Here is a 17,630-nt window from a genome sequence, read left to right as displayed (position 1 = left end):
AGACAGAGCCTGGATTTGAAACCACTTTGCAAATCTTGGTGCACCCTAGAAATGTTCTCTGCTTTGGTACTATTAATAGATACCATTCCTGTGGTCAGTTCTCATCTCTCGTGTTTCCCTTTCTCTCTCCCCATCCTGTTGCCCACCCACTCCCTCTCCAACTCTTACAAAGGAGAGGGGGTGAGGTCCGGGGTGGTTAAGGAACAGAGAGGAGATCAGTTTGGCTGGACCAGAAAGGGGAGGGCTGCACAGTGCAATGACTCCCTCAGAAGTCAGTGACTCTGGCCGGACTCTGTCCTTGGTGCTGACTTGGTTAGCTGTAGGAATCTACCTGATGGGAGTCCCCCAGGCTGATTGGGTTCAGCTGCCCTTAAGCAGATCTGAAATATCAGGGGAAGAACATGATCAGGCTACCTGTTTGAAATCCCTGGCTCTGCCATTGTGTGACCTTGGGTGAATCGCTTCTCTCTGGGCCTCAATTTATCTGCAGCACCTCCCTGTAAATGAGTGCATTGGTCTTCAGGGTTCCTTCCATCTGTAACTCGATGGCCCCAGGAAGCCCCGATACCCAGGAAGCTGCGTCCGGAGGGTGATGGGGCCGCCTTCCCAGCATGCCCAGAGCCCGGATCTGCAGAGCTGCTGGGCCATGCCAAGCCCACTCCAACTTTTACTACCACAGTGAAAACCTTTTACTGGGTCCATAAAATTTTTTTTAGAAAGCTCTCCCATTGTCTGTTAAAAAAGAGAGGCAGGGGCTTTAAATCAGAAGCTAAATCAACATACCCCTGACAAGAGTCCTTCTTGTTTATTAGGACTGAAATGTTTACTCGGCGATAAGCAACGGGCTTTCACCGAGAGATTTGTGTTCTATTTTTCAATTACCCCTCGTCTTCTTCTGCCACTTTTGCACTAACGGGATAACAAATGTATCGGAGCGCTTCAATTATTCACCTAAATCACGACTTTGCCTGCCACCACTGCCGGGCCTAGTGACAGATTAATTCACCACCTCCTTCCGCTCCACCACGGCCAGGCTCTGTAGCCCCCCAGCTGCTGCCCCGGGCCCAGGCCCAGGCCACCTCCGCCCGCCACTCCTGTCCTGTTTCTGATCACTCCCTTGCCCGAACTCTCTGCACCAATTGTGCTGGCTCGACAGCCACCCTCCAGACATGACTGTTTCCCATCTCCAAGCGTTTGCCCAGGGGGTCCCCCAGGTCTGGAATGGGCCCTCTCCTCCTTAACACCCCACAGAATGCCTGGCTTCCTTCAAGCACAGCTCCGATCACACCTGCCACACAGGATGAGCTTCTAGTGATGTGTTGTTATATTATGGTGTCATTTATATTAATGCTATATATTAATAGCATTTATAGTGTGTGTCGTGTTACCATATTATTATATTCATATTATACTATTGTATTACTATATGGTAATACATGTTATTTCAACATGGAAGTTTTTTGATATATTATTACATCGATATCATATGGTATTTGTGTGATATATTGTTTATATCAATATTATATGTTGATATATTAATATATTTGCATTAATATAGTGTTTGGATATATTGATGATAAATGTTATAATAAGAGTATGTATTAATATATCATTTATATTATAGATTAATATCATTATATTGATATTATATGAGGTGTCAATATTATTAATATATCCTCACATTATCATTAATGTGTTATGTTGATACATCATTTATATTAGTATTATATATTATTGTATCAATAGCATTATTGACCTATTATATTAGTAGTATATATTATATTAATTTATTATTATATTAATGTAATGGGTTATAGCTGTCTTGTACATTAATATCACACATTTTTGTGTTGATATATTAATATTACAGGGTATTCTATTGATGTACTCTTTATAATTATTTTGTAAGCACTTCCGTGTGCCAGGCACTGTGCTGAGGATCCATAGAAAGGCCAAGCCAGTCCCTGCCCTCAGGGAGCTCCCTGTCTAACGGGGAAGACCACACTGCTCTGTACAAACAAGCTGTAGGCCGGAGAGTTTGGTCATTTCTGAAGGAAAGGGGTGGGGAAAGGCCCCTGGCAGAAGATGGGATGTCAGCTGAGCCTTGAAGGATGCCAGGAGGCGGAGAGCAGGAGGGAGAGAGTGCAGGGCATTTACACCCAGGCCTTCACTGTGGACCTGGCCTTGTCCTCTGTCTGAAGACCCAACACACACCCTGGGCCTCCCTCACCTGCCCCAGACTCCCATGTCACCCATGGCACACGCAGATCAGTGAGCTTTTCCCCGGGCTGCCCTCTCTCCCCCCCTACTCTCCCCTTCTCTCTCATCTGGTTTCTCCTTTCCCTTCCTCCCCCCTCCCTCCCTCTCTCCCTCCCTCCCCCCTCCTCCCCCTTCTTTCTCTCCTCTTTCTCTTTCACTCCTTTTCTCATTCTCTTTCTCACTCTCCCTACTTACTCCCCTCCCCTCCTCTCTCTGTCTCTCCCCCTCTCTCTTCCCCTCCCTCCCTCCTTCTCCTCTCTTTTCTCTCTCTCACTGTTTGTCTGTCTTTGTCTCTCGGTCTCTTCTCCTCTCTTTAGCCCTCTCTTTCTCTCCTCCCTCCTTTCTCTCTCTCTGTCTCTCTTTCTGTCTGTCTCTGTCTCTCTCCCCCCTTCTTTCTCCTCTCTCCCCCTGGCGCTCTCTCTGTCCCTCCCTCTCTCTGTCTCTCCTCTCTCTGTCTCTGTCTCTTCCTCCCTCTCTCTGTCTCTCCTCTCTCTGTCTCTGTCTCTTCCTCCCTCTCTCTGTCTCTGTCTCTTCCTTCCTCTCCCTCTCTCTCTCTCTCTCTCTCTCTCTCTCTCTCTCTCTCTCTCTCTCTCTCTCTCTCTCTCTCTCTCTCTCTCTCTCTCTCTCTCCCCCTCACTCTCTCTCTGTCTCTCTCTCCCCCTCACTCTCTCACCCCACACACACACACATTGCACCACTGCCTGCGAGCATTAACTCTACCGGCTGGTGTGTATTCACGCCGTGGTTTCTGCTCATTTCATTTCCCGATCCCCTCATGCCCCCGTGCCCGAGCCGCTATCGCCCCATCGGCCGGTCCTGCTAATCCCTTATTGCTGCCACCTCAGCTCAGGAAATGGCTCTGCTCTGGCTGTCGAGATTAGCGCAGCAAGGGCTCCTGGGGTGCCCGGCCCCAGTTAGTGCTAATGAGGAGCCCGCCCTTGCTGGGCAGGCCTGCAGGCTGCTCCCATCACGGTCTCCAGAACCGGCCCTCTCACCAAGCCCAGGATTTCCAGCCTAGCAGTCACCAAGCCGGCTCTCCCAGGCCCCCGCGCCACCGCTCTCCTCCAGGTCTGCTGCTCTTCACACTGTGAGATACCAGAGTCCCGCCGAGGGCTGGAGAATGAGCAGGGGCGGGGGACCCAGCTCCCCTCGCCCCACCCCCACCCAGGCCGGGTTCTAGTCCGCAGGCATTTCTTAAGTCCCTGCTGTACTGACATTGGACTCCCTGCCCAGGATCCCAAGGTCGAAGATGACAGCCCCTGCCCTCAGGGAGCTTATAGTCTAAGGGAGAACGGGTCAGGTGGAATAAGAACAGTAATCAGTCACTCACAGGCAGCCACATGGAGAGAGGCTAGGTCTGCAATCTGGGAGACTTGAGTTCAAATCCAGCCTCAGACACATAGTAGCTGGGTGACCCTGGGGAGGCACTTCATGCCTGCCTGCCTCGGTTTCCTCATCTGTAAACTGGGCACAGTAATAGCCTCTTCCTCCACCCCCTCCTATTTTCCAGAACACTTTGTTGGAAGCTTCCCTGTAATCCCACTCTGGTACTTGTGGGGACCTCTCTGACCCTCAGTCTCTGCTTCTTCAAAGTGAAGAGGCTGGATCAGATGAAGCCTCAGCTTCCTTCCATCTCTAAAATCTGCACTCCTGGGAGCTAGTCCGTGTCCCCTCTCCCCTAGAGGCCCAGGAGCACCTTGAGAGTTAACAGTAGCCTGCGCTGTCCTTCTAGCTGGGGGTAATCCTGGGGAATGTGGGATCGGGCCAGTGAGTGCCTTGTGAAGTGCTTTAGGGAAATGTGGGGAGGGGAGCTTGCTGCAGAGGAGGGACCTCAGAAGTCATGGAATCCAGCCCTCCATTTTACAGATGAAGAAACTGAGGCACACCACGGTCACACATTCAGTGGGTGAGTAAACATTAAACGCCTGCCTGTGCACCAGGCTCTAAGGATACGGAGAGGCACAAGGCAGTCCCTGCCCTCAGGGAGCGCCCCCTCCCCGAAACAACATGCAGACAGATGCCTGTGAGCAAGCCACAGGTGGGCCGAGCAGGAAGGCTTGGCAGAGCAGGTTCGGAGTCAGGGGCCGTCACGGATTTAGGTGGGCCTGGAGGGAAGCCAGGGTAACCTCAGAGGGTGTAACAACCTCAGGGCAGCGGGGAGCGGGCGGGCCGCAGGGCCCAGGCTGGTGCTTCAGCCTTCCCACCTGGCCCCGGCAAGGGAGCCCCCCCCAGGGGCCGTCCCACCCTAGGCCCCTGGCTGGTGCCCCGCAGTCAGGCCGGGCGTCAGCGGGCCGCCACGAGGTTCTTTTTAATAACGGGAGTGATTTTTGCATGATGAATGGGGCCCGGCAGTCATATCCATAATGAAGCCTTAATGTTTTCAAATCCCCATTTAAGGAGCCGCTCTCACTCAATAATGAATTTCAAATCACAGAGCTGGAGCCCCTGCCTATCTGTCTTCGCCCCCAGCTGAGGGGAAGCCTGCTCGCCCACCCCCTGCTTGGCACCGGGCAGCATCGGGCATACTGCCTGGCACTGCCCTGAGGGGGAGCGACATAGAGAGGCTGTGGGCTCCCGCTGGGAGTGTGGGCAGAGCCACTGACCTCCAGGCCCAGGACGGGAAGAGAATCGAGTCTGCACTGGGCAGTGAACCCCTGGTTCTGAGGCCCTGACGGCAGGGCTCAGGGCTTAGCATAGAAGAGCTGAGCCGGGACCAGCCTCAGAACAGAGAACTTAGAACAGAAGGGACTCAAGAACATAGGTTGTCAAAGCTAGGTGGTGCTTTAGAACCCAGACCATCAAAGACAGGAAGGAGTGTAGAACAAGGAATGAGCTGAGAGGAGCCTCAGAGCGTGGAATATCAGAGCTGGGAGGGATCTTAGAACATGGGAATGGCAGGTCTGGGAGGGGTCTCAGAACGTGGAATGTCAGGGCTGGGAGGGGGCCTTAGAACAGGGGATGTCAGAGCTGGGAAGGAGCTTAGAACACTGAATATCCGAGCTGGGAGGGATCTTAGAACATAGAATATCAGGGCTGGGAGGGATCTTAGAACATGGAAATGGCAGGGCTGGGAGGGGTCTTAGAACATGGAATGGCAGGGCTGGGAGGGGGCCTTAGAACAGGGGATGTCAAAGCTGGGAAGGAGCTTAGAACACTGAATATCAGAGCTGGGAGGGGCCTTTGAGATCATATGGCCCAACCCCCTCATTTAACTGATGAAGAAACTAAGGCCTGGGGAAGGGAGGGGACTTGGTCAAGGTCCCCCAGCAGTCTCTCCCACACAGCACAGGGAAGTTCAGTGGGTAGAGCTGGGCAGACCCTCCGGAGGATGGCCATGGGGGGGTGGCTTGGTGTTTCTTTTCAGTCTGTTATGCAGAGGGCACGGTAGGGCAGGGGGGGAGTGATCATGTCAGGGCCTGGCCCCTTGTGGGATGAGAGGAGACATACAGGGGCGGGGCTGCTGCTCTGCCTCCTCATTCTGTTTCCTCTCGGGGCCATCCCTCTTCCCTTCTCCCTGCTTGCCCTCCCTTCCAGCTGCCCAGGCAGGAGAGCCCCAGGGGTTCTGGCCCAGGTTCCTCAGACCGGTGGCCTTATGGTCAAGTCTCCTTGGGAGCAGAACCTGTGTCTTTTCCCTTCTGATATACCTAGAGCCCTCAGCAGGCGCCATGCACACAGTAGGCCCTTAATAAATGCTTGCTGAACTGGAATTTGCATGATTCCCCTTTTTCTGACGGCCAACTGAGGCCTGGAGCGGGCACAGACAGGCCTGCCCCCGAGTAGTCAGGAAGGATGCAGGCATTCTAACCCCTGGAGTCAGGGCTCCCCTGCCTCTCTTGGGTGCTCCCAACCTGACTTGTCTGTCTGTTCCAGCCACGACACTCTCTGCTTCCTCTTCCTTTCCCAACCTGCCCTCCCCCCAGCGTCCTGGGGCTGGGAAAGGGGATCTAGAGAGGGCTGGCTTAGGAGCAGGGGGGGCTCTGGGCTCGAGGATTGGAGAGCTTCCAAAGCCCTGCCCACTTATCACCTCCGGGGATCAGCACCCTCTCAGGTGCCCAGAGGCAGCTCAGGTAGCAATCATTGTACCCATTTTACAGATGGGAAAACTGAAACAGGAGACTGTGGATTTGGGGGTGCGTCCTCAGGCACAGCCAAGTCTGGGCTCCTCAGGGGTCGAGGCTGGAGGACATTCCCAGCCAGAAATGGGCCTCCCTTTTCACCATCACTCCTGGTTTTGGAGGGTCTCTCTTCCCCAAATCCACACAGCCTGGGCACCAGGGGAGGCCCTAAGAGATGGAGGCTATATTTTGGTGGGCCGCATGGATGGTGGATCGGGCCAGGGGACCCCTTAGGGGGCTCCTGCAGTGGGAAGCGGAGGCCTGGTGAGGAGGGGGATGGTGGACCAGACTTGGCCAAAGGGGAGGTAGCTTCTCCGTAGAACCTCTCCCCTCCCCAAATCACCCAGCTTTATTTCCTGTATTTCTATGAGTCCACATTTTCTCCCCTCTAGATCGTCAGCTTCCTGAGGGCAGGCACAGGTCATTCAGTCTTTGCATCCCCAACGCCTCCACCGGTGACTGGCTTGGCTCTAGCAGGTCAGAAAAGTCCGGCTGGCCAGGGCAGGGCAGGACAGAGGAGGGGCTTCCAAAGGAGGAGGGTGGAGCTCCCCCAGCCCTGCCATCTGGTGGCTTCCTATTTAGACTAATTATTCCTGCTAACCACATGTTAAGCTGTGTTTCTGTTCTCTGGGCCATTACCTGTGCTTTCAGTACCCTTGAAATTTGGACCCTGGGGCAAAGCGCCAGCTGCCTGTGGCCTAGCCTCTGGCAGTCAGTGTGGGAGGAGCCGTCCATTCATGTCAGTGTTCAGGGGAATGTGACCGTCGCGTTCCTTCCTTAGACGTGACACGTGTTCTTATACCCCAGCCTCCTCTTTGCAGATGGATTGTGCACGGTCTTGGGAGATTTGGGTTTAGATGTGTGTAGCTATGGGAGTCTAGGCCATTTGCTTCACCTCAGCCTCAGTGCCTGCATCTGTAAAATGGGTATCATTATCGTACCTATCCTACAAGGTTGCTGCAAGCTTCAAATGAGATGATGTTTGTAAAGTACTCGCAAACCTTAAAATACCGCGTGAATTCAAGGTATTGCCCCCGGCCCCCAGACTGGTAGAATCCATGTTGAGGAGGCTTGAGGAAAGGCTGGGGAGGGTGAGGAGAGATGGTCACTTGGCTGGGAGGCCAGATAGACATGGCCTGTCCTCCCTTGAGCTCTCTAAACCTCAGTTCCGTACTCTTTAAAGTGGGGAGAATTCTGGCTCTGTCACTCATCTTGGGCAGGTCACCTGACCTGTCTGAGCCTCAGTTTCCTCATCTGTCAATTGCAGTCAGAGTCTAAATGAGAATCAGTTACGGGACCCAAGGGCGGTTGGTTAGCTGGAGAAGACCATGCCTCTGGGGGCACAAACTCTGCTGTCTCGGGTCTGAGGGCGGCGCCGGCAAGGCCTCTGAGGACTGAGCCGGGAGTGGGGAGGGCAGGCTGCATAGGGCATCGTGGGCTTGAGGTCGAGAAGTGGAGCTGCCCCTGCAGGGAGTGAGCTCCCCTGCCCCGAGGGCTGGGCCAGTCCAGGCTGGGTGGGAGGGGGCTGAGGCTCCTTCCCCTCTGAGTCCTCTGTCCTGAGGGGGAGGGATGCAGGTCCAGAAAGAGCTTTAGAAAGGCCCGAGGGCCCCCGTGGCCCTACTGGGGAGCTGGGAGCCGGAGGGGGGCTGGCAAAGGAAAGCCAGGGAGGGTCCCCAGGAGAGGCCGACACTTTGGGAAGTGAGGGGACAGATCACACGCACGCACATACACGCACACACTCAGATTACATGCTCACACACACACACCACATTCTTGCAACACACGTGCACGCACATTCAGACGTGCACACAGATTATGCCCACCCACATGCACATACACAAGCACACACAGATCACATGAACATACATTGCACACACCACAGGGGATTACACCCACACCACACATACAGATTACACACGTGTTTATACATATACACAGTTTACTTACACACACATACACACAGCTCGCATGCACACAGATTACATACGTACACTCACATGCAGTTACCCACGCACAGGCGCACACAGACTTTACACCCGCGCACAGGCGCACACAGGCGCTGGACTTCTGCCCTCCCCAGCTCTTCCGGGCCCCCTGAGCCCCGCCCTCCCGCAGCAGGAGCCCCGCCCAGTCCCACCAAGGCCAGTATCAAGACATTTCCATTAAATAATTAATTAGCCCCTGTTTGCTTGTTTGCTTAACATGAAAAACGCTACCCCACTGAGGTTGTTTTATTGCTGCATAAATTTAAATATTTAATCTTCCTTTCATGAATATTACAGTGGCCTAAATATCCAGCAGCAACCCCTTAAAGTGCTGTTACTAAATTGTTCCCAGAGGAGCCCTGGTTGGTTCTGGGAGGCCGGGCTGGCCCCGCCCTCCTTGGCCGGCCCCAGACCCTGCAGGAGGGGGGGCTGGGGCCCAGTGGGTCCGGGTGGGGGGCCGGCCACACCAGGCTAACCTGGGGCACGGGGCTGGCTGTTTGGGGGGTCATACTCCGTGTTCCTGGGAGCCTATGAGGGAGATATTCTAGAGATTGTCAGCCCATTTTATAGAGGAGTCAGTTGACGCCAAGTGAGGGCCCATGGTCACACAGCTCTAAGGTGTCTAAGGCAAGATTTGAACTCGGGCCCATTGGCTGTGGGCCCCTCTTCTTCCCCAGGGTTAGTCTTTGTCTTTGTCTTCCTGATGACTGACAACCTTTGGGGACCAGCCCTGTGACTTCAGGCTCCCCAACTCTGCTGCTGCCTTGATTCTCTCTGACCCTCAGGCTCCTCTTCTACAAAATGGAGAGGCTGGCTTAGGGGGAGCCTGAGGCTCCTTTCATCTCTAGGACGCAGGTCCGTGTCACCTCTGGCCTTGTGGGCCAGAAGCTGCATACGGAGGGCAGGAGCCCTTTTTCTTTTCATCTTCCTATCCCTGACGTGGAACCAAGGCCCCACATTTGTTTGGTGAATCTGGCGTAAGGCGGCGTGGGTTTACACTCGGCCTCAGTTTCCCCAGCTGTAAAAGGAGGGGTGGACTCTGGTCTCTGAGGGCCCTCAATGTCTGAGTCAGAATCCGGAGCTCCTGCACCAGCACCCCCTTGCCTACGCTGGGCCTCAGGGCTGATATACCTCATGTAGAGAAACAGTGTGGCAAGAGTCCTGGCCATGAGTCAAATCCTTCCTCTCACACTGGCTGTGTGACCTTGAGCAAGTCACTGGAACGCTCTGACCTCAGTTCCCTACTCTGTAAAATGGGTAGAACAGCAGCTACTTTTTGAGCAGATTCCCCCATTCTCTTTACTTTTTCAACCTGATTTCTGCTTTGGGGCCAGATCTCCCAAGGGGCCCGAGCTCAGGAGATGCCTCCATCTCAGCCTCTGCCCTGGTCAGGCCCCATTTGGAACATTGCATACCACAGAGGGTGGGTGTAGGAATCCGATGAGATTCAGACTCTGGGTGTCACCCACGGAGACCCTGAGGAGTCATGAGGAGAGGGCGGGGGACCCCACGTGTAGAGGGTTGGCCAGCCTGTGACTGGGCCAGAGTCCCCTCCTCTTTGGGCCACGTGCCTGGAAGGTCTCTCTGCGATCCCCCAGTGCAGTGAGGATGCACCAGGCTGAGGGCCCCAGGAAGCCAGGGCCCCCAGCCGCGTCTGCTCCTGTCCAGCCATTCGCGGACAGCTGGCACGGTGGACACAGAACCTCCCAGAGGTCATCAGGTCCACGAGGGATTGCAAGCAATATACCTCTTCTTGTACCCGGCCAGTGATGGGGAGCTCACTACCTCACAAGTCCCAGCCCCAGGATCCCCTCTAGGGGTGGGGCAGAGAGGTGAGAAGATGCTTAAAGAACAGGGTGAGGCAGAGGACAGGAGGGGCCGGACTGACCCCTGGTCAGCCCCAAGAGCCCCATCTCCCGGCTGTCCCTCTGTCTCCCTCCTCCCGACCACGGCAGGAAACATTAAGTCTGTTAAATACAAATTATCTCTGTCCTCCTCTTCCGCCAGGCGGGATGGAACCCTGCCAAGGGCAGCAGCGCCAAACCCCCGCCGACCGGGGAAGTGCCAGGGCCGCGGCCGCGGGGGGCTCCCTGCTGGGAGAGCGTCATAGCCCCGTTACTAAGATAAAGGACCGGGAGGGCAGCGCCGTGAGGAGGAGGTGGGGGACGGGGCCCAGACACACACGTGATCTGTCCAAGCCGGGGCTGGGGACCCGGCACCTACACCCCGGCAGCCCCTTCCCCTCGTGCGCTGGGCCTCGGTTTTCCAGTCCACAGAGTGCCTCCCTGGAGGGAGGCCTGCAGAGGCCTTTGCTGTGAAGTAAGGTGGGGGCAGAATGTGGGGGGCGCCGAAGGTCAGGACCCCAGTCCTGGATCTGGAGCGGCCAGAAGAGGCTGGGCCCCCTCCCTCCAGGCACACTCAAGCCTTCCCAGGTGCAGAGTGACCGTTTCCACGGTTACAGGCTGCTCCGGGGCCCACCTGGCCCAAGCATCCCAGAGGCCACCTCCTCCAAGGAGCCCCTCTCCCAGTGACATGGGCTGCTGCTCCTGTTACGGGGCCAAAATGCTCGTCGGGACGGCGGTCACCTCCTTTGTGTGGGGTTCAAACTAATGCAATGTACTTTCTTTGTCCCCACATCTGGTGAGGCCATATCACTACCCCCATTTTACACAGGGGCAAACTGAGGCTCGGGAAAGGGAAGTGACCTATCCAAGGTCACTCAGCTGGCATTGGAGCCGGGGTTTTTCAAGGGCAGTCTGGACGACCCCCCCCAGGGTCCTGCAGACTGACTGCTCCCCCAAACAGGCTTCTCCCCACAGACGCAGAGAGCTGTTGAGCTCATTCAGGAAAGCGGCCTCAAGCTCACGCCTTGCTGGGAGCTAGGAGGAGGAGAGGGGTGGGGGCGGGGAGCCAGGTCCGTATGGAGGCTGCTGGCCAGCTCCTGGGCCACTGGCCTGAGTGCCCAGGCCCTCCTCTGGGCGCCTGCCCCTACCCCGGCCACTGTCTGGAAGGACCGGGAAACATTACAGTGCTGTTGCCGAATGAAGTCATGAAATTATGTTTAATTGGGCCCCCCAGGGTAGGAGGGAAAACAACAGGAGGGAGAGGAGAGAGGGAGGGAGGGAGGTAGGTAGAGAAGGGGATGAAGGGAGAGAAGGAGGGGAGAAGAAAGAAGGATGAGGGCGGGCGAGGGGCAGAGCAGCTGGCCCCGATGGAGGCTGCTGGGCACGGCACCTCTAGCAGGGCCGCAGGCTCCGGCCACAACTCTAGGGCTGACAGGCAGGTCGGTGCTGGCCCTGGCATGGTGCCTGCCAGTGGCACCAGCCTCCTGGAGCCCTCTGGAGGCCAGAGAGGGAATGCATCTTTCTCTGCGTGCATTCCTCCTGCACAGTTTGGTGGGCTGGGGAGAGAGGCCCCTCAGCACCAGGAAGCCCTAGGTTCAGGTCCTGCCTGTGGCCCACGCTGGCTCTGTGGCCCTGAGCACGTCCCTTCACCTCCCGCGCCCAGGCAGTTGTGGGAACGCTCTGCCCTGCCCATGCTCGGCTTAGGTCCATCAGGGCTCCCCGTCAGGGCATGCACCCAAGGCGGCCAGCGGTGCTTTTCAGGACTTGGGGTCCCCGGGGTCCCCCGGCCTTGCCCTGCCCCCTGGGGCCCTGCATCCTCCTGGGGTTGGGGCTGCCTGTTGGATAAATAAGCAGAGGAGCCTGGCTCCAATTAGAGGAGGCTCAGCTAACGAGGCTGCACCTTGTTCAGCAGCTTAATTAGCTCCCAGGCCCAGGGAGGTAGAGTCACAGGCTAGGATGGGGGTAGATGTCAGCTCACAGCTCAGGGGGCAGAGGTGCCTGCCGGCGAGGCCGGGTAAAGAGGTTCAGGCCCTGGCATCTGCGTTTGGTCTGGTTGACCCCTCCCGGCCGTGACAGCCCAGGTTCTGAGGGCCCCCAGATCTGGACTGTGGAAGCCCCCAGCACCCGCAGGGAGGGGAGCCAGCCACCTGTGATTCATGCCTGGGCACGGGTGCGGCCCGTGGCTCCCACTCCACCTGTGACTCTCTCTCACTCTTCCCTCGGCTGGGGGTCGGTGACTAGTCTCCGGTCAGCTGGCAGGCCCCACAGCCTCCCTGAGTCCCCATGCTGCCCCCACCCTCCCGGCTGCCTCGGTTTCTCTCTCTGGAAAAAGAGGGTATCCACTGTTTTCCTCTAGCACCTAAATCCTGCGAGCTCACATGGCTGTCTGCTCTATGACAGTCATCAGCCAGTCGATGGCTCCCTTGACAGACGTTTGTGAGAGTGATAATAGCTGGCGTTTACGTAGCGACTGAAGGCTTGCAAAGCGCGTCACATCTCGTTTAATCCTCACAACCACCCTGCGGGGTAGATGCTGTTATTATCCCCATCTTACAGATGGAGAAACTGAGGTAGAGGGTCAGCGACTTGTCCAGGGTCACACAGCTTGTGTGAGCGAATGAATGAGAACTTGCATTGGGTCTTCCTGTCTCCGGGTTCGGGGGGCCTTATCCGCTGCGCCACCTAGTGGTCAGTCGTGCTACATGCATTACAAGGCCTGGACAGGTCACCGCCTCCTCCTCCTGCCCTGTGAGATAGTTTGATGGACCCAGAGTGGAGAAGACCTGAGTTCAGATCTTGCCTTAGGGTCTGAGTCCACAAGCATTAATGAAGCGCTTACTGTATGCTGTGCACTTTGCAAATCTCAAGTCTTCTGCTGCCTCATCAGGGTCCCCTCCCACAAATCCTTTAGGCTCTCTCAGACTCAGTTTCCTCCTCCGTAAAATAGGGGTACAGGAACTTCCCTCCCAGGGTTGTGGTGAGACAGTGAGCTTTGCACACCAATGGAGATGTGGGCCCTCCCTCTGGCCGTGGTCTCTGTATTTGTGCTCTTGTCTGTAGCCTTGGACTGTAAGCTCCCCGAAGGCAGTGCCTTGCACCCGGGTGTCAGAGGACCTGGGTTCCAATCCTGCTCAGCCGTAAAATGGGGGAGGGATCCCCGAGAACCCTCCCAGCTTTGGATCTGGGACCCTGTGGCCCCCTGGACCCACCCCCTCCCCACACATGCTAGCAAAGACCCCAGGAATAGGCTTGGGATGGGGGGGCAGGGTGAGAAGCTGGACGTCCCCTGCGCTGGGAAGAGAAGCCGCGTCTGTGGGTGAAATATCGTCTCTTGGATTAGCAGATAGACTGAGAATGAGGGAATAATAGAGAGGCAGATCGATAGGAAACGGGCAGCCTCTTCCCCCCAGCACTCACGGCCAAGGGGGCCGCAGGGGAAGGTCAGGGTCAAGGTCAAGGTCACCACAGACTGCAGGTCATCCCTCCCTCCCACCCCAGCCCCTTCTCTTCACAGAGGAAGCCGAGGAAGGACCCATGAGGAGACGCCTCTGTGCTCTCAGCAGAGGTGGTGGAGCGTGCGTGCAGAAGGAGGCCTACCTTGTGGCCCGTGTGCCCTCCCGTGGGACGGGGGAAGGATTTTGGGGCTGGGGGGTCATCAGGAAGGAAGACCAGCTTGGGAGCTGAAGGATCTGGGTCCCAGCCTGGGAAACTCTGTCACCTCTGGCAAGTGACTTTCCAGGCCTGAGTTTCCCAATCTGTAAAATGAAGAGGTTGGACTGAGGAAGAAGATGCTCAGCCTGGTAAATGGCTTGCCCAAGCTCAGACAGGTCACATTGAAGCCAGAACCAGGACTCAAACCCAGGTCCTCACGCTTGCTCCACTGTACTCAGCCGGAGGGCAGTCTGGCCTAGGCCAAAGAGGCCTGGACTGGTTGTGAGACCCTGGGAAGGAGGTCCTCTATCTCTGAGCCTCAGTTTCCTTCTCTGTCAAATGAGGGCAGGAGGCTTGGAATTAGCTGAAGGTAACCGTGGCTGTTTTTGGTATTCTCAATAGTAACAGTAATATTGCTGTCCTTTGTTAGGAGGGGGAGGTCTGGCCCTGTCTCTGGCACCTTCTTTTTGTGTGACCTTGAACAAGTCTCCTCCCTTCTCCAGGCCTCAGAAAGGGCGTGGGTTTGATGCTCTTAGGAGCCCTCTGCCAGGCCATCCTTTGCTAGGGCAAGACACTGGGGCTTATGGCAGCCTCGAAGGTCTCTCGACCCCCGAGGGGACGGTGCCTTTTACCGCCCAGCATGGGCGCAGGCCAGGACTGTGAGAAGGGAACCTGGCCGGGGTGTGGGGAGGGGCAGTCCCTTCCACACACAGAGCCCCCCACCCTGCCCCCAGCCAGAGGTGCTTTGAGACTCTTCCCCAACCCCCTTCCTGCCTTCCTCCCTCTGGCCCTGGGAAGGCTGCCAAAGGTCTTTCATTTCCAGACAGATGAGAAAGGGGCAGGGGAGGGGGAGGCACGAGGCCAGGCATGGGGGTCCCGGGAGGGAGGCTGCCCTGGCTGGCCTGGTGCACATCTGCTGGGGAGCCAGCCCTTGGCCCACACACCGCCATTCCGCGAGGCTGAATGGGGGCTTCCCCAATCCCCTCCTGAGGACTCACCGGGCTTGGGGCAGAACCTCTAATTCGGAGATAGCATGGCCGAGCTGGGCGAGATGGGGAGAAAACCTTGGAACGTAAAGTATTGAGCTGGGGGACCTTCGAACCTAGAATGTGGAAGGTCATGGCTGGGTGGGGGCACCTGAGAACCATATAACGTTGAAGATCAGAGCGGGGAGGGGCCTTAGAACACAGAACACATCCTCTAGGGCACAGCCCTCTACAGATGGGAAAACTGAGTCCCAGAGAGGCCCTGACAATCAGTGGCGGAAGTGGAGCCTAGAACCCCCAGGTTCCCCAGGACCATCACGGGTGGCTCCCTCGCCACACACAGTGTTTTCCATACCTAGGGGCACGTCACTGGCCCAGGCAGGTCGGGGGGAAGGGCCAGAGCTCAGGGGGCCCTGCTGCTTCCCTCCACAGTGGACGGCTGTATCCACCGAGCTGCGGGGCACCTGCTGACCGAGGAGTGCCGTACTTTACATAGCTGCGAGACTGGTAAAGCCAAGATCACCGGGGGCTACCGCCTGCCGGCCAAGTGTACGTATGCCTGCCCCTGCAACCTGAGAGGGAAGAAGATGCGCCTCCTCTGAGCTCTAGGCCAGGCGAGGCCTCTGGAGCGGCACACCCCTGGCCTGGGCCCTCTGTCCCTTCAGGGCACCCTCCCTGGTCTGTCCCATTGTGTGCTGGGTCCTCACCCCTGCCTTCCCTCCTCACTTCTCACCACCCCACATTGCCCCGGCCTCCTTGGGCAACTGCTGGCCACCTGCTCTGCCCATCCCCATGGCAAGAGTGGCAATTACAACCAAAAAAAAAACCCCATCCAAGTGTGGCACGTGTTCCACAGCGGCTCATAGCATCACATCCAGGCTTGGGTCTTGGGGGTCACAGCCACTCACAGCCCTCTGCCCCCTCCCTATGGGTGATTGTACCCTGAGCCTGCCAGCCTGGATGGATGTCAGGGGTGCCTCTGGCAGGCCCCGGGCCCCTGGCTGGGCACTGACCTCACCTCCAGGCCCTCTCAGGGCCTCACACCCTGAGCCCTGGGCGAGATGGGGAGGCTTCCAGACTTTCCTAGGCAGAGGTGAGGGAAAGACAAAGAGAATCTGTCTGGATTGGGCGCTGTGCCCATGTCCCTCCACGCTGTCTCATGTGGTCCGTGCCCACGTGGATGGGAGGCCTGTATGCCTCCCATCAGCCAGTGGGTGGGCTGGGTGTTTCATTCCCCATCTTAATTGTGCCAGGTCAGCTGGTGTCAGTCTTCTGGGTTCCCCTTGGGTAGGGGGAAGGAGGCGCCAGGCAGGGATGGGGGTTTGAGGTAACAGAGATCCAGAGGGGAAGTGACTGGGCCAAGGTCATCCAGGCAGCGCTTGAGTGTGGAATCGCACACCACGGGTGCCAGCAGTCCAAGGACTCCCCCTCCCTGGTGTCGTGTCCTGAGCCACTCTCTGGGCAAGGAGGGGGCATGTGGGCACCAGGCAAGGGCAGGGGCGCCACAGTGGGGCTCCACCCTGAGGTTAGCCTCGGCTCTCGCTTCCCACAGACGTCATCCATACCGTGGGGCCCATCGCTCAGGGAGACCCCAGCCCCAGCCAGGTCCAGGAGCTGCGTAACTGCTATGTGAACAGCCTGCAGCTGGCGCTGGAGCACCGCCTCCGCTCAGTGGTGAGGGAGGAGGGAGCCCTGGGCCCTGGCTGTGTGCATTTGGGGGGCGCGGGCAGAAGCCCCAGCTAACAGCTGTGTTTGTCTCCCAGGCCTTCCCTTGCATCTCCACTGGGGTCTTTGGTGAGTGTGGCTGTGGCCAGAGGGAAAGTGGGCAGGGTGGGGGGAGAAGCCGCTGAGACTTCAGCTCCTCCTGGACTCCTGCAGGTTACCCCAATGAGGCTGCAGCTGAGGTCGTCCTGAGCACCCTCCGAGAGTGGCTGGAGGAGCACAAGGACAAGGTAGGGGGCTCATTTGGGGACCCCCCCCAGCTCCACGGTGTCCTCTACAAACGAGGGGGTTCTGGCTCTAGTCTCTGACAGGGAAGGGGGAGGGACTGGCTGGGGGGGGGTCCTCTCTGAGCACCCAGACCCTTCTCTGGCCTTAGGTGGATCGACTGCTCATCTGCGTGTTCCTGGAAAAGGACGAGGAGATATACCGCAAGCGGCTGCCTCATTTCTTCCCTGTGGGTAGGTAACCCCTCCGTCCCCCACCCCATTCTCTAGTCTGCCCCCAAATCGCCCGGTGCCCCTTGGGCGCCCCACCTAGCCCTGAACCCTCAGGGTGCACCCCAGGTGACTCGGGTCCTTTGGAGCCTGGGGGAGGGAGCATCACGGGGGGGGGAGGACTCATCCTTGTGCGTGGCCTTCACTCTCCTCTGCCTTCCAGCCTGAAGCTGCCCCTCCCCACTCCCCAAGACTGGTAAGAAAGGTCCCAGAGTGCTGTGCGCGGGCACTAACCATCCTCATCCTCCCAGGCACCAGCTAACCCACTCCCCTTCCCCCACCAGAGGCAGACAGGGCTGCTGGCTCCCCCTCCCCCATCCCGGGCCAGGGCTGGGGGCTGCGGGGGAACAGGGTGGGGAGGCAGGAGGGGGCCTGGGCTGACACTTGGGGTTCTCCCTGCAGATCCTCCCGCGGGGCTGCAGTCCCAGCTCTGAGGATGAGACCATTCAGCCCACCCAAGCTGCCCTCACCCCGGATCCCCCTTCCCCATGACCCTCCCACAGGAATGAGGCTGTCACAATACGACTCAATAAAGAGTTCTGCTCAGTACTGGTGCCCAAAGCTTGATGAATGT

The 17,630-nt window shown here is 57.3% G+C and overlaps 1 protein-coding gene across 2 annotated transcripts in view; it reads left to right on the top strand.

Moving 5' to 3' along the window:
• The window catches only part of MACROD1 (mono-ADP ribosylhydrolase 1), a 209,863-nt gene extending 192,258 nt beyond the window's left edge, over positions 1-17,605 (top strand). For both annotated transcript variants that reach the window (XM_078148407.1, XM_020968413.2), the window contains 7 exons: positions 15,273-15,389; positions 16,393-16,514; positions 16,604-16,634; positions 16,719-16,792; positions 16,939-17,020; positions 17,220-17,252; positions 17,459-17,605. In XM_078148407.1, the coding sequence (XP_078004533.1) occupies positions 15,273-15,389; positions 16,393-16,514; positions 16,604-16,634; positions 16,719-16,792; positions 16,939-17,020; positions 17,220-17,224 (431 nt within the window). In that variant the 3' untranslated portion in view covers positions 17,225-17,252; positions 17,459-17,605. The remainder of the gene's footprint in view (positions 1-15,272; positions 15,390-16,392; positions 16,515-16,603; positions 16,635-16,718; positions 16,793-16,938; positions 17,021-17,219; positions 17,253-17,458) is intronic.
• The last annotated feature ends 25 nt before the right edge of the window (positions 17,606-17,630 follow it).

Source organism: Phascolarctos cinereus, unplaced genomic scaffold (assembly GCF_003287225.1).
Source record: "Phascolarctos cinereus isolate Bilbo 61053 unplaced genomic scaffold, phaCin_HiC Scaffold_9;HRSCAF=440, whole genome shotgun sequence".
NCBI lineage: Eukaryota > Metazoa > Chordata > Mammalia > Diprotodontia > Phascolarctidae > Phascolarctos > Phascolarctos cinereus.
This window is presented reverse-complemented; position numbering and strand designations above follow the sequence as displayed.